Below are 13,460 nucleotides of genomic sequence, written 5' to 3' on the forward strand. Positions count from 1 at the left end.
TCTGTCAGATGAACCCTGTGCTGCCCCATCGAAAGGCGAGCGTCAAAATACAAGTGGGATGTCCTTTTCATAGAGCTAATAATGACCCGTATAAACCAGAACTGCTGAGGATAAGGTAATGAGTGACATACAGGCATTTATGAGGTGTGAGCTTGTTCCAAATTATAAACCAGTCTTTGAATGTGGACATTGACTTTAGAGAATAGATGATGGGATTCGGAATGTTTTTTTTTGTTTTTTTTATGTTGAATCTATGTTTAGTTCATATTTTTACCAATAGGGGAGCTCCTTCACACTGCAACATTTGGGTAATGTTTTTACCAGGATGCACTGTCTGTGCTTGGCCTGTATCTTATCTCAGGCATGAACAGCCTTAATGAGAGATCCGGGACTAGATCCTTGTCAACAACAGTGCTCCTCCTGCCAGCCATTGGGTCAGTGCCTGCCGTTGCTGCCAGAGGGGCGGCGCCTGCACTCAAGGGCCGAGGCGGTTGTGGTTACTGAACCTATGATTAGTTTTGCTCCCCCACAAACATTGGAAATGCTGTCTGTGCTTGCACTGGCATTAAATGAGCCTTTATGTGTGCACACATTGTAATCGGGTGAAATAGGAACTTAAGATGAGCATGTGAGAGGAAAGAAGAGAAGAGTCTGAGCCTCACAAGGCATTTCTCTTGTCAGAAAAGAGTCGGTAGATTTTACTCTTCTGCTGGCATACCCAAACCATGTTTGTATACCCCGAAGTGTGGTTTAGCAGCCACAACCATTTTGTTCTGCCTTAATTTAGCCTATCTGTATCCATTTCCGTCCCCATTCACAGTACTGATCCCTTGAGTGGTGACATGTTTATAAAAAGAATGAAACCAACACAACATTTCTGAATGTGTATCTCAAAATGTTTTGCAAAGGTCTACAGGTCTTTACTTAATATAAAAAGAATGTGTGTAGTGTCAAAAACAAAATATAAGCAGTGCTTGAATTTTTTATTTAGTATGATTTAAATATTTTATTATGCAGCCTTATTAAATATTCTGTAGCACAATATATATTACTCTATATTTTATATCATATTTTATGAATGTTTTATGAATTATGAAACAGTGGAAAAATGATCATTGCTTCAGTGACTCAAATGAACAATAAGGCGCTGTGCTTCTTATACTTGGCACACTGTAGATTAGAATGATTGCAGCTGTGGTAGTGTCTGTCTACAGTAAGTCACCACGTACATGTTTGCATGTGATTTATAATGCTCAGGTGTCCAAGTAGCCCACTTCCACTTGTGTTTCTCCCATAATGTAAAAAATAAAATAAAAGAATGCATCCTAATCAAACACTGTAGTCCAGTGGATGGATTGTGGGTAATAATATACCCATCTCCTGCCCAGTTCTCCCAAACTCCCACCACACCAAAAAAGGACTTTTCATCACTTCATTAAATCAGCTTGTCACTTGACACATATTTGCATTTTCATTAAAAGAAAAACCCAACAGCCCGTTATTCCAAGCTTTAGCCTATATACACCACTCATCCTGTATAACTTGCCCTTAATTTCATTATTCTCGTGTAAACATTTTAATGCCATATAGCCTAATTATGGAAGGATCCCTGAGGGGATTAGTGCCTAATCCTCTTCCTGCCTATGAGCAACGGATGCTGTGGCTTAATGCTTCAGGCTAGTGTCTTTCTCTGTGTGCAGCTCTTGAGGCAAAGCATCAGCCGGAAATTATTATTGTTGATAAGAAGTGGATGGTCTTATAATTCAGCTCCAGTGGACATAAAGTCAGATTCCTTTCAGATTGCACTATTTATGTCAACAGGCAGAAAAAATAATAATACAAATACCACTATTTCTACTAATAGAATTAATAGTGATGGTTATATTTTATAACTAAATTATTTCATTTCTCATTGCTGTTCACTGGCGACATTTCTTTTCCCTTTTTTTTCTCTTTAAATACACCGAAATCTTATCTCAACTGTACACGGGCTGAGGTTACTGCAAGTATTGTCTCTTATATGAGGCTTGTAAGCAACATGTAGCGCCTGAGCTGATAGCATCAGCAGATAGGATCACCGTTAATGGACCCAAGCAACACTGAGGGGAAAAAACCGCGGGATGGTTTGACTGCAGTCTGCAAGAGCGATGAAGGAGCGCTCTGGGAGTTGAGACCGAAATCCACTTGTATTCCTGTAACAGGATCGGCCATAATTGGCTGAAGAACGCAGATTAAGATTGATGAGACATTAAAGTGGCTCTTTGGAGTTTAGAAGATCGATAAATATTCTGATTTCGAGAGCTTTTCGTTTGAGAGGAGACAAATCACTGTAACGGTGCTCCACATCGACACTGATCTGAGAACATGGAGGGTGAAGCAGAGGAGGAGAGGAGGAGGGAGGAGACTGAAATAAAGATGTGATCACTATCAGCTGACCAGGGTCACAAACCCACCTTAAAACACGGACAATTATTTAGACTTGAAAACGAGATTTGAAGTTGTATTGTTTTCCTACAGCTTTTAAAAATATATACGAAGGTGTATCGAGAGTCACATTTTTCGGAATCCACTTTAGCCTATTTTTAAAGGAGACTCAAAATATCAATGGTGAATTCACATTAGAGGCCTATAATGCAAAATGAAATGTACAATAATATTTTTCTTTTTAATTTAACTGATTGTTTAATTTCATGAGGATATGTTTTCAGTAGTGTTGGCTTGTTTGCGTTATGATGCCATCTGATCACAACATATATTTTGTTATAAGTGCATCACTTACCGAAAACAAACAGGCATGTTGACACCTCTGTCTATTTGTAGGCCGGGTGATGCATATATGAATATGCACAATATAAAGAGAAACAAACGCGTTCAGAAGACGCACTTTTGTCGCGCCGTCAGTGATAATGACTGAACACTACCGACAAAGTCTTGATTTTTTTATGATGTGTAATATCACACTGAACTATAATAATTCATTTTAAAATCATATCATTTCCATTCATCTGTATGCGCGCAGGCTGCAGTGGTAGTTTGATGCAGGCAGGCCGTGGGCGTGATGGATCCTGTGTAATCGCATAGATAATGTCGGTTTTACAGAATTAACCTCAGCCTCGCTTTATTTCACATGAAAATTACCACTGATTCGACATGTGGCTGGTCCCCCCCTTTCCACCCTCTTACCCCCTTTTCCCATTGCTTCCACTCTGCAGGCCCAGTGGTCCTGAGTAGCCCGGCCCAGCTTGTTGTCCCTGTCCTGGTGGCCCGGGGGACTCTGTCCATCACCACTACTGAAATCTACTTTGAGGTGGACGAGGATGACCCTGCCTTCACAAGGGTCGACTCAAAAGTAAGTAACATGTAAGGAAGTTGCTCGTGCACCCAAAGTTTCAGAGTGGGCGGTTTGCTTTCCGACATGTTTCACAGTATATTCTATTTTCACTGTAACTGTCCGCCAGGTGTTAAACATTCACTAAATTCATTATTGACGCATAATGAAAAAAGGAAAACAATTTGCACAGGTGGGGTGTTCAGATAAGTGCGCTTCACTTCTTAAAACGCTCTCTTCACAATCACGGTTCATTTCCATTTTGTGTGTTTTTAAAATCCTGTATTATTTCTGTACCCCCCCCCCCCCCCCCCCATTCTTAGTATGATCATATAGCTAGGCCTCCTGTACAGACTTAACCGCTAAGTATAGGTGAGAGTTAATATACCAAGTTAATAATAATACACGGGGATTTATGGGATTGTGGTTCATAAAAATCTAAATTGTGTGTTTAAAATTGTGCCTTACCCACCCCCCCTTTTTTTAAAAAAACTTTTTTTTTAGACCTTCAGACTCATTCATGTAGAGCATATTTCATTATATTACTGCATGGTACCTATTGGGCCTACTTCACTACTGTCAAAAATACATTTAATAAAACCATAATGGGACACAAATATAAAACAGCTCGTTTTATTAGCTCTTTAAATTAGATCAAAGACAGAAATAAAAAAAATCAGATCACAGATGTTATAATCCAGTGTATTTCAAGTGCATTTTTTTCAATTAAACTGCAATATTTATATATATATATACACTATATATATATATATATATATATGTTATCATTTTCTTTTCTTTTTTATCATGTAGGCCTAAGCATGGTAGAGAAAAAACAACAACTAAAAAAAAGTTCGAGTACTTTAAATAATAATTCAAGTAAAGTGATGGAATGTTTTCAATTTAACAAAATGTCTTATACGCCTACCATCAAAATGTAAACTTTCAAAAATTAGAAAATGTCCATTGAAACAGAGGAATCAGACTACCACTGATGCAAGTATAAATTAATAACGTTTCTACCAGATAAAGAAAAAATTCAGAAGTAGATTTAAACAGGTGGATCCTATTTACGTGTCACAGAACAACATTCACAATTTCAGACCACTGGAATCACAATCTATGAATGTATTTACAGTAGCCTATAAAATGTACAGATGTGTGTTTTTAAAGGCTTCACATGGGGCTTTATTTTAAAGCATTTAAGGAAATTTAGGATTTAGGCAACCGTGTGGCACGGAGAGAAAAATAATCCACTGCTGAGGTGGCCTTTTCGATTATAATGGTAGCCAATAATTTAAACTTGCTCCTAAATATTGACACCGCCAAAAGGTGCACGGGGATAGTGGCGAACCAAACTGTCATACAAATAATCTTGAAACAGGCTAGGCCAAAACATATTCAACAACAGAGGACAGTCACATTTCACAAGACTTTGCAAATTGGTTTGGCGATATTTTTTTCTGTCCGTTTTTGAGCTTGTTAGGCCTCTTAACCACATTTTGTAAGACGAGGTGAACTAACATATTTTTTTTTTACCTCAGAGTTTCTCCAAGCTTTTGGGGTTGGTCAGTATTTCTCTTGCCAGTCGCCAAGTCTGTTTGGCTGCGTTTTCTAGGGCAGAGTGAGGTTTTCCTTGAAACAGGTCTAAATTAGGCAGGAAATAATGCGGACACCTTCTGCACTGCAAACACGAAATAAGCTGCAATAGTATCCCGTTCAGGCGGTCGCCGAGACAGTTCTCATCCCAGTCTGACTCCCTGGGATGCTTCTCACACTCGTAGGAAACCAAAGTTTTCATGTGGTAGTTGTTCAGAGGTGTCCCCGGCAGTTCGAGGTGACGGTCGCGTAAAGCTTTGAGGACTGACAAGCATTTCTTCCTGCATCCACCCAGGAGGAGCCGGTTCTCGGCCTCGGCGAACTGCAAGACCCAGGCGTCGCTCTCTGCTGAGCTCTGCTTGCCGTTCAGCGAGTAGCACTCTTTGGATAAAAGATTGAAACCTTCCGCTTTGACTTCTGCCACTCTGTTAGGTCCCGGCCATGGGATGTGAGGGAGAGGCCAGTGCGCAGCGCTTCGTGGCCAGATCCCAGTGCACTTGAACGCGGGCGTGATTTGCACCACATATCTGTCTCTAATGCGCAACTTCACCTCACTCGTATCAGCGACCATTTTAACAACATCTCTGTAGCTGCATTTGTCCACTGCCTGCGCTACCAGTGTCTGAAATCTCGAGCGGATTTTGCGCGCAGAGAGGTAACCGGAGGCTGTGATGAATTCAACCCAGAGAGACATGCTTCTCTTTCGGCCGTCGCTGAGCTTGAGCACGGCGCAGCCCGGGAGAGACCCGTCATCCACAAAGTTGAATACTCCCATCTGATTCAGATAGAGTACAACCTCAAACTCGGTGGGTGAAATGACCTCCAGTCCCTCGAAACGATTATCCATCTCGCTGAGAGAGCTGATGAAGCGGGGCTCCTGCACCTCGACCTCCTTCAGGACATCCGATACCACCTTGCACACCTCCCGGATGCTCTTGGAGATGGCTGCTTTTCGAGACTGACATTTCTCGTTGTAGTATTTGTTGAGGTGGTACACCAACTTTGCCTGAGCGGCTATCATATTAGGGCAGAGATCCGGGTTATACACCGGAGTCTCGCAATAAGCCGAGGGATCCAACGCGGCTGTTTGTACGGGAGCCAATTTTAGAGAAGAAAGAAGCAATTTAAAAAGAAAAAATATAAATGTCTATTTGTAAGACAACAATGCAAGGCTGTGCTCAGAGCACATGCGTAAAAATCATATCATAACATTCACAGCTGTTGTACCGTAAACTGCATTAAAGTACTCGAAGCTAGTCCTTGAAATGAGCAGGATCGTCTGATTAAAAGTCCATATCAACCCTGTGTTCTTCGAGGGGGGAAAATTGCCTTTTGGTGTTTCTCTGATCACCGTGCCAGTTAAGAGTCCGCGTAATTGCGCAGAGTGGAGTGTGCCCTCCTGACGCAGGCGGCCGGTGTTGCTGTGCTTTACAACAGGGAGACACACACACTCTTTATTATAAGGGAGGAGTTGAAACCAAGATATCCAATCGCTGTCCGATGCGTCACCACTTCCCAGTTTATCGAAAACAAATTCATCCCCGGGTGTTATATACAAGTTAAAAGTACAGGTAGTTGTAGTATATCGAGGAGCGGAAGTAAACCTACGCATTTTGGAGAGGAAAAAAAAACAATTTTCACTGCTTCACGTTGCTTTTTCTTGGACTATCCAGCATTTTTTTAGTTTGCTATATTGAATCATATAAGATACAGTAGGTGTGTTTAGAGCTGAGAATGTCTTTGGTGATGTCTTTGGAGAATAAAACATATATTTTTGACGAATTATTTAAATATCCTTCTTTTTCTCCACTGGACCGGATCCAATTTCTTCCAGGAAAGGCACATCCGATGAATAAAAACCAGAGTGTCATATAGGGAGTTTTTTATTACGCAAAATATATTTGTATTTTTATAAATAAGGTGTGTCTTATTTGTGCGTTTTGTTTATTAATTATTTATTAATGTATTAAAGTGTTCATGATTTTGTTGATGAAGTAGTTATCTTATATATTTAAATCTATCGAATAGTCTGATTAACTAGCAGCCTTATTTTAGAAACATGAAAAAGTTTGTCGCTCTAACCTCAGATTGAGTATATTTGACAAATTAATTAACGCGACTGTGAAGCTTTGGATAATTTATATGCAGCTTGTGTGTTAATGTGCGGGTTCAGTAGGCGTATCTGTGTCGCTCTTCTATACTATCCGGGAACAGATTGTATTCTCACGCATTTAATTCATGTAAATTGTAAGAAATAATAAAATACCTAGAACAGTTAACAGTTAAAAAATGTTTTTTATCAACTTTTAAAATTGGAACAAAATTAATATGAACCTATGTAATATACTATATATTGCAGTGTTTTCAAATTCTCAACATGTGGATGTATTAATGTATTGATCTGTACTTCTGTCAGTATTATTTTATATTGAAAATGGTTCTAATGTCAAAAGTATTATTGCTTTTATTTTCACAAAGATCAGTGATTTTAAAAAATGAAGGTAACATTACTTATTATATTGGTTTTCTACAATCTATTTATATATTTTTTTAAATATATTTATTTCAACAACAAGACCGTAATAGTAACAACATCAATACCGATTAAAAATACATAGTTTAAATATTTTTAAAAAAGATACTAAATAAAAATACCAATTGCTAATAATTCTAAAATTCAAGACTTTTAATACATGGTTGATCATTTCATATACAGTCCTATGATGCATTGATGGGTTGTTCTAGGTTACAGCTATGCCTCTCTTGTACAGACAGTGATTCACAATAAAGAGATCTTGCATTCACACTAAACCCTCTCTGGCTCTCATCATTGCACTGGCACTCCATCTCACAAGGTACAGTGCATGCTTTGAAGAGGACTTCAAAAAGATAATGCTGCACGGATCAGGTAAAGAACACAAAGGCATTTACACTCATCTCTGTTCTAGTCAGAACTGCATACGACCAGACATTATGAGGGCAAACCGCTGCTCGTCAGCTCTGAATCTGACTACATGGATGCATCTGAGCTGAGGTGCTGTATGCGGGAAGGACCCTGATAGATAGGTGACTCCCATAATCATCACAGCCTGTCTTCTTGGCAAGCACCACTGACAGTTTCACACTGTTACCAGGCAGAAATGATGGTGTAGCATTGTATTTTTTTTTTTTTTTTTTCATGAATCACATTTTGGGCCATGATTGAGGTTCATAGTTCATCTTCAAAGTAAATAATAAAATAAGATCTATTTTGAATTTCTCATCGCATGTAGTGATTAAGTTTCACAGTAATATGAATGTAAATATATATTCCTATTGACATATTTTTGGAGGATATGGAGGATATTATGGAAGGTTTTCATGTGGTGAGAGGTAGCTAAAAGCCTCTTCCCCTCTCAGGCTTTGATAGTCTTTTCTTTCACTCTCTCCCACTGTCTGTGGCCCAGCAGGTACTTGCCATTTATTGAAACCAGACTAGCCTAACTTTTCAGGCTATCTTGCTCCAAGTCAGATACCTCCGAATCCAGTTGCACCTCTTGAGTTTGTGCTCCAGCCTTTGGCCATCAATTGCGTGATAGAAGGAGAGGATTTGCATTGAGATTATCACCTCTTAATCTAAAGCATGTGGCTACAAAGATCTCACAGCAACACAACCTGCTCTGCAGTCCCAAGACTCCAGCAGTTGTCAGGTCTGGCCTAAGACAATCCAATCCTCTTACCCATATCTTTACCATTACAACATTGCAAGCTTTGTTGCTTCATTTGCCATCCCGCTAGGCTATTGGAGGCCCTCCAGTGTGATATATGGGGCTGCGATTCCAGCACAGGCCTATTTCTGACCCAGCAAAGTGCATGCATGATTGTGTAAATCAATACAATGACTTCTGCTTCCCCTAATTTTGCACGAGCATGTGACCCTGTTTTGAAGGCCTCTTTGTTTCCAGAGCATGCCTCTACACTTATTCATTTTTTTCCGCCATTTTTCTTTTTCTTTTCTTCTAGCAAGACTGATAGTCCTGTTAACATGGCCGGGCACAGGGTCAATGGTACTTGTCTGATGGATGAAATCGCCCTTTGATGACACCGCTCGTGCTTTGAGCGACTTGAAATTATATTTCACTGACTGTAGCCGATCTCATTAAATATATCTTGGTTTACTTTTTATCTTATTCTCAAGGGTAATACATTTGTAATAGGCAGTCTATGTATTTTATTAATACATATATTTATTTATATTCAAATGATATTTATCTCTGATGAATTTTTATGTACAAAATGATATGTAAAGCGTCTAATAAAAGATAATATGAAAAAATTTAAAAGTGAGTCTCGAGGGAGGAAAAAAACAGAAAAAAGCCATGCTCTACAAAAATGTACATTTATTGGCACATTCAACCAACAGAACCCTATACATTTTTATAAACAAAAGGTTGTACATATAACATTTATATAGTGTCTCAAAACAGTACATTACTTTTAAGTTTCAATTTTCTGTATTACCCCACTGCTAATAACAAAATACCCAATGATGTGATGTAAGCCTTTAGCTTATTTTAATCTGGATCAAGACCTTTATAACCAACAGTCATCTAACTGGCACCATAATTATAGATGACATACTATTATTTTAATAATCCTATTACGCAACAACAAATAAGGTCTGCCATATGCTTTTGCTCTATGTTTCTGGGGTCATTTCATTTGGAAAAAGATCATTTCAAACTAGATCCCGTATAAAGGGAGTTTACCAGCTAGCTCCCAAGCTAATGTGCAGATTAGTCAAAGGGGACTTAATAGGATGACATATTTCTGTATAAATCAGATTTAAAGCAGTGACATTTCAGAGATGTGACATCAACACTGGCTTTCAATCTGTGAGAAATAATATAGTTTAATCTCTTGGGAGAGCCGCTCATTTTGACACATTTTCTATAATTTTATTTGTGACAAAATGAAATTGTCATTGGGATTTTTAATAACAGAACATTATTATTCCAAGCAATATGGTGTCTCTGTAGGAGGCCAACTAATTTTTGGACCCCCTTTGGATTGTGTCCATTCATTTGTTTTTCTCTCCACTGTGTATTAGCAGTCTCCTTTGGAGAAGTCAGGAAGCTGGTCCACATAGCCAGAGGCTCTTAGAGCCCCTCTAGTGATCAACTCAACAGGCTCTGTTCACTGGGATCCAGATTGACGAGATATACGCACTCCAAACACCAATCTTATCAGCGTGATACAAATTTTCAGAAAACAGAAAGGTAGAGAAAAGTGTAAATTATGAAACTTAATTGATTGTCTCAGCTTCATTTGGCCCTTCACCCCTCCCCTCCACAATATGGTACGCTTGTCAGCCTTGTGATAAATTACATGCATGTATTTGCATGAATTTAGCATGAATAGAACTCAGTTTTGTTTGCCAAAATAACGATCCAGAAAATGTCTGGTTTGCTTCACAGAAAGAAAAACTGGCTTAGGCGATAGTGTTCAGTGCACCTTTTTTTTCTGCACAGGTTCTACAATTGGCAGTTGGATGCAGTGAAAGTGCTGGCGTAGTGATTTCTACTTGTTTCATTAGCACACAGTTTAGCAATGTATTTTGTTGTACATGACAATGCTAAACATTGTGTGTGTTAGAGACTGAAGTGGGATTGCAGACGGTTTATTATTACTTTATTCAGCATATTTTTTTCCTGTGTTCTACAAATGGTAGAGCTTAGATTGTTCTCAAAGAATTGACCCGTTTGTTTAAACATGCAGCACGCTACTCTTGATTCATTTTCATTTTATTTCATTTTTTTCAAGGGAAACTGTGCATCTGTTTTCCTCCTTGTCTCTCATAGAAGGCAACAATTCAGGCAGTAGCAGTGTGATTAATCTTAATGTCTGCGAGATGTCTACCATGTAGAGGTGGGCGCTGTAATCATCTGCCCACTGACCCCATGATGCTCTTCTACAGTTCTCTGCTGCCCATGTGTCTTATAAGTAATTTCACATCTCAGATTAACTAAACACAGTGCTTCCCCATATGTCATCTGGTCTAAGAGTGGTAGTACATTAAACCACAAAACAAAAGGAATAAAAGAGTCGGAGGCATATTCTATGTTTGAAGCTATTGGTAATCAAATGCTGCTGGTGAGGCCTGTGATAAAATTAGGTGATGTTGCCTAAATAAGGGATGAAGGGTTCATAATTGCCAGTCCTAGAGATCTGAGGTGCTGGGTGCCAACTGTCAGAGCAGGGCTAATGATGACAAATGTCTCTCTATGCAGATTGCTGCAGCAGCACGGGCGTGCAGCTGAGAACAAGCACAAGAGAAGGAAAATGCAGAGGGCCTAATAAGAGAAAGCTTGTGTGCACATATTTAATGACCTACATGGAAACAAACCTCCCAACCTGATGGGTTGACTTTGAAAGTACTAAGGCTTGATGCTGTTTAGAGCTACCATAAAATAGACTGTATCTAAATGATATTATTATTATTATTTTTATTTTATTTTATTATTATTATTATCATTATTATTATTATTATTATTATCATTATTATTATATTTAGCCCAACAGTCCATCAACTCTGGACATGTAATCTCTGATCAGCTTTGTCCTCGTGTGTAGTTTTCCTCATTAGCTTAGTGTAGTTGATGCATGTGTAGTAAAAAGTGTAAATGGCCTTGTGCACAAAATAACAGGCTGTTCAGGGATAACGTAGCTTAACCATTCTTGGTTAACATGGCTTTAAAAAACTTTTTTGTGTCGTTAAAAGTGCGCTCGATTTTAACCACCTTTGTAGCAAAGAGTCATAAATCTGATTTCACTTACTGTGACGTAAGGCTCATGCTAATAAAAGAGCAAACTCAGAGTGTTGCATGGCCAGATTTCCCCAATTTGTTGCATGAATGGCTTTTGAAAGGGGTCCCTCTTTGTACAAAGGGAGTCTCGTCTTTGTTTGGTTTTGCCCCATCTGTGTCATCTGGTGGTCTGTGCAAGAGGGTGGTGTCTCGGGGTGCTCCCCAGTGGCGTTGCCAGTTGTTTTATGGACTTGGTGGAGTGGTGCTGGGAGTTCATAAGTTGGCTGGCCCATTGTGTGCTGAGCCCAGCTGACACGTGTGAATTGACTCCAGCATATTGACAGATAATTTCCATTAAGGGATCGCTGGAGTCTGCCTTGTTTCACTCTGTGATTTATGCCTTTGCTTTATCATCCTCAGAGCTCAGGGTTAACTAACAACACCCTGAATGACTCAACCACATATTGCAGAATGAAGGGAGTTTGCTTTGTTCAGCAGTTTTATGTATGGCTGGATATATTTTAAGAGACATTCAAGTGTTTTATATTTAATATTTCAAGTTTAATCAACTGAATTGTATTTATATAACCCACAAAGTTTATCTCAGGGCACTTTATAGTTTGCACAGGAAGCTTAGAAACATCTTAAAGTTGTATGTGATATTTATGTCTAGTACAATAGAACATTGGTTTAAGTGTTATAATAAGAATCGCTGTTATCTAGAAAGGATTTCTGAATGTAGTTCTGCTCATTAAAACATCTGACACTGCCAATTAGGAATAGCAGGATGATGTGCAGTCAGTTATTAATAAGCCACCCTACACAACTAAGTTATTATTTATCAAAGAACTGGCAGTTTTGTGTTGCGGATGGGTGGGCTGTTTCTGCTCGGCCTTGTTCCTCCATGGCGACCGTCCAGCTTGTTCAGAGCAACAGCCACACACTGCTGATAGTGCTGGCCTCAGCCTGGCCTGTCAACCCCACCACTGCTGCCACATGGAAGGCACATTTGCTCGCCACCATTTTATGCCGCTGTCACCATCCCTTCAACTGCGAGGGGAAAGAGGGGAGGTGAAAAGGAAAGGAGGGAAAGAGGAAGGCTCACCCTGAGCGGATGCTAGACAAAGATGGCAGCAGAGACATTTTGTCTACTTTCATTAGTTCTGGTGATGGTGAGCTGTGCTGAATATTAGCCTGTTACTGGCAAAGCCACACAGTTTGGGGCACAGACGGAGAGCATGTCACAATCAAATCTACCCCTCCTCCATTTCCATCTTCCTCACTGAAAAAGTGGGACATATGGGGCAGGATGCCAATTGCTTATTTTATACGGTAATTAACATCCTTTAAACCGTGTTATGTGGTAGGTGTGTCTCCAGCGTGACAAAGTTTATCTCACAAATTTACATATATATTTCCCAATAAGGTAAGATATTTTAAGATCCTCACACACTGCCTTGTGTGCTATATGTCATTATGCAATGAAGTACATTAACTTTGCTGGGCTTCACTCATGTGTAATAGTTTTGTTGTGACAGTGTCACATTCAGCTAAAATCAGGACCATCCTAAATCAGAGCTGTCATTTCCTTGAGTATCTACTATCTGGTATCTGTCAGCTTAAATTGGGACCCTACCTAAACCCATTCACACACTGGTTCTTTGTGTGTGTGTGTGTGTGTGTGTGTGTGTGTGTGTGTGTGTGTGTGTGTGTGTGTGTGTGTGTGTGTGTGTGTGTGTGTGTGTGTG

The 13,460-nt window shown here is 39.4% G+C and overlaps 2 protein-coding genes across 3 annotated transcripts in view; one reads left to right on the forward strand and one right to left on the reverse strand.

Moving 5' to 3' along the window:
- Positions 1–13,460, forward strand: part of nbeab (neurobeachin b) — a 212,246-nt gene that overhangs the window by 151,122 nt on the left and 47,664 nt on the right. For both annotated transcript variants that reach the window (XM_062419729.1, XM_062419730.1), the window contains one exon: positions 3,213–3,349. In XM_062419729.1, coding sequence (XP_062275713.1) covers positions 3,213–3,349 — 137 coding nt within the window. The remainder of the gene's footprint in view (positions 1–3,212; positions 3,350–13,460) is intronic.
- Positions 4,869–5,948, reverse strand: mab21l1 (mab-21-like 1). Its single transcript, XM_062419760.1, has one exon. It carries the CDS (start codon positions 5,946–5,948, stop codon positions 4,869–4,871), a length of 1,080 nt encoding a protein of 359 aa, XP_062275744.1.

The sequence above is a fragment of the Scomber scombrus genome, chromosome 5 (genome assembly GCF_963691925.1).
Source record: "Scomber scombrus chromosome 5, fScoSco1.1, whole genome shotgun sequence".
Taxonomy (NCBI): Eukaryota; Metazoa; Chordata; class Actinopteri; order Scombriformes; family Scombridae; genus Scomber; species Scomber scombrus.

Coding starts and splice junctions, on each gene's coding strand:
- mab21l1 (XM_062419760.1), bottom strand. CDS start 5,948: ATGATAGCCGCTCAGGCAAAGTTGGTGTACCACCTCAACAAATACTAC.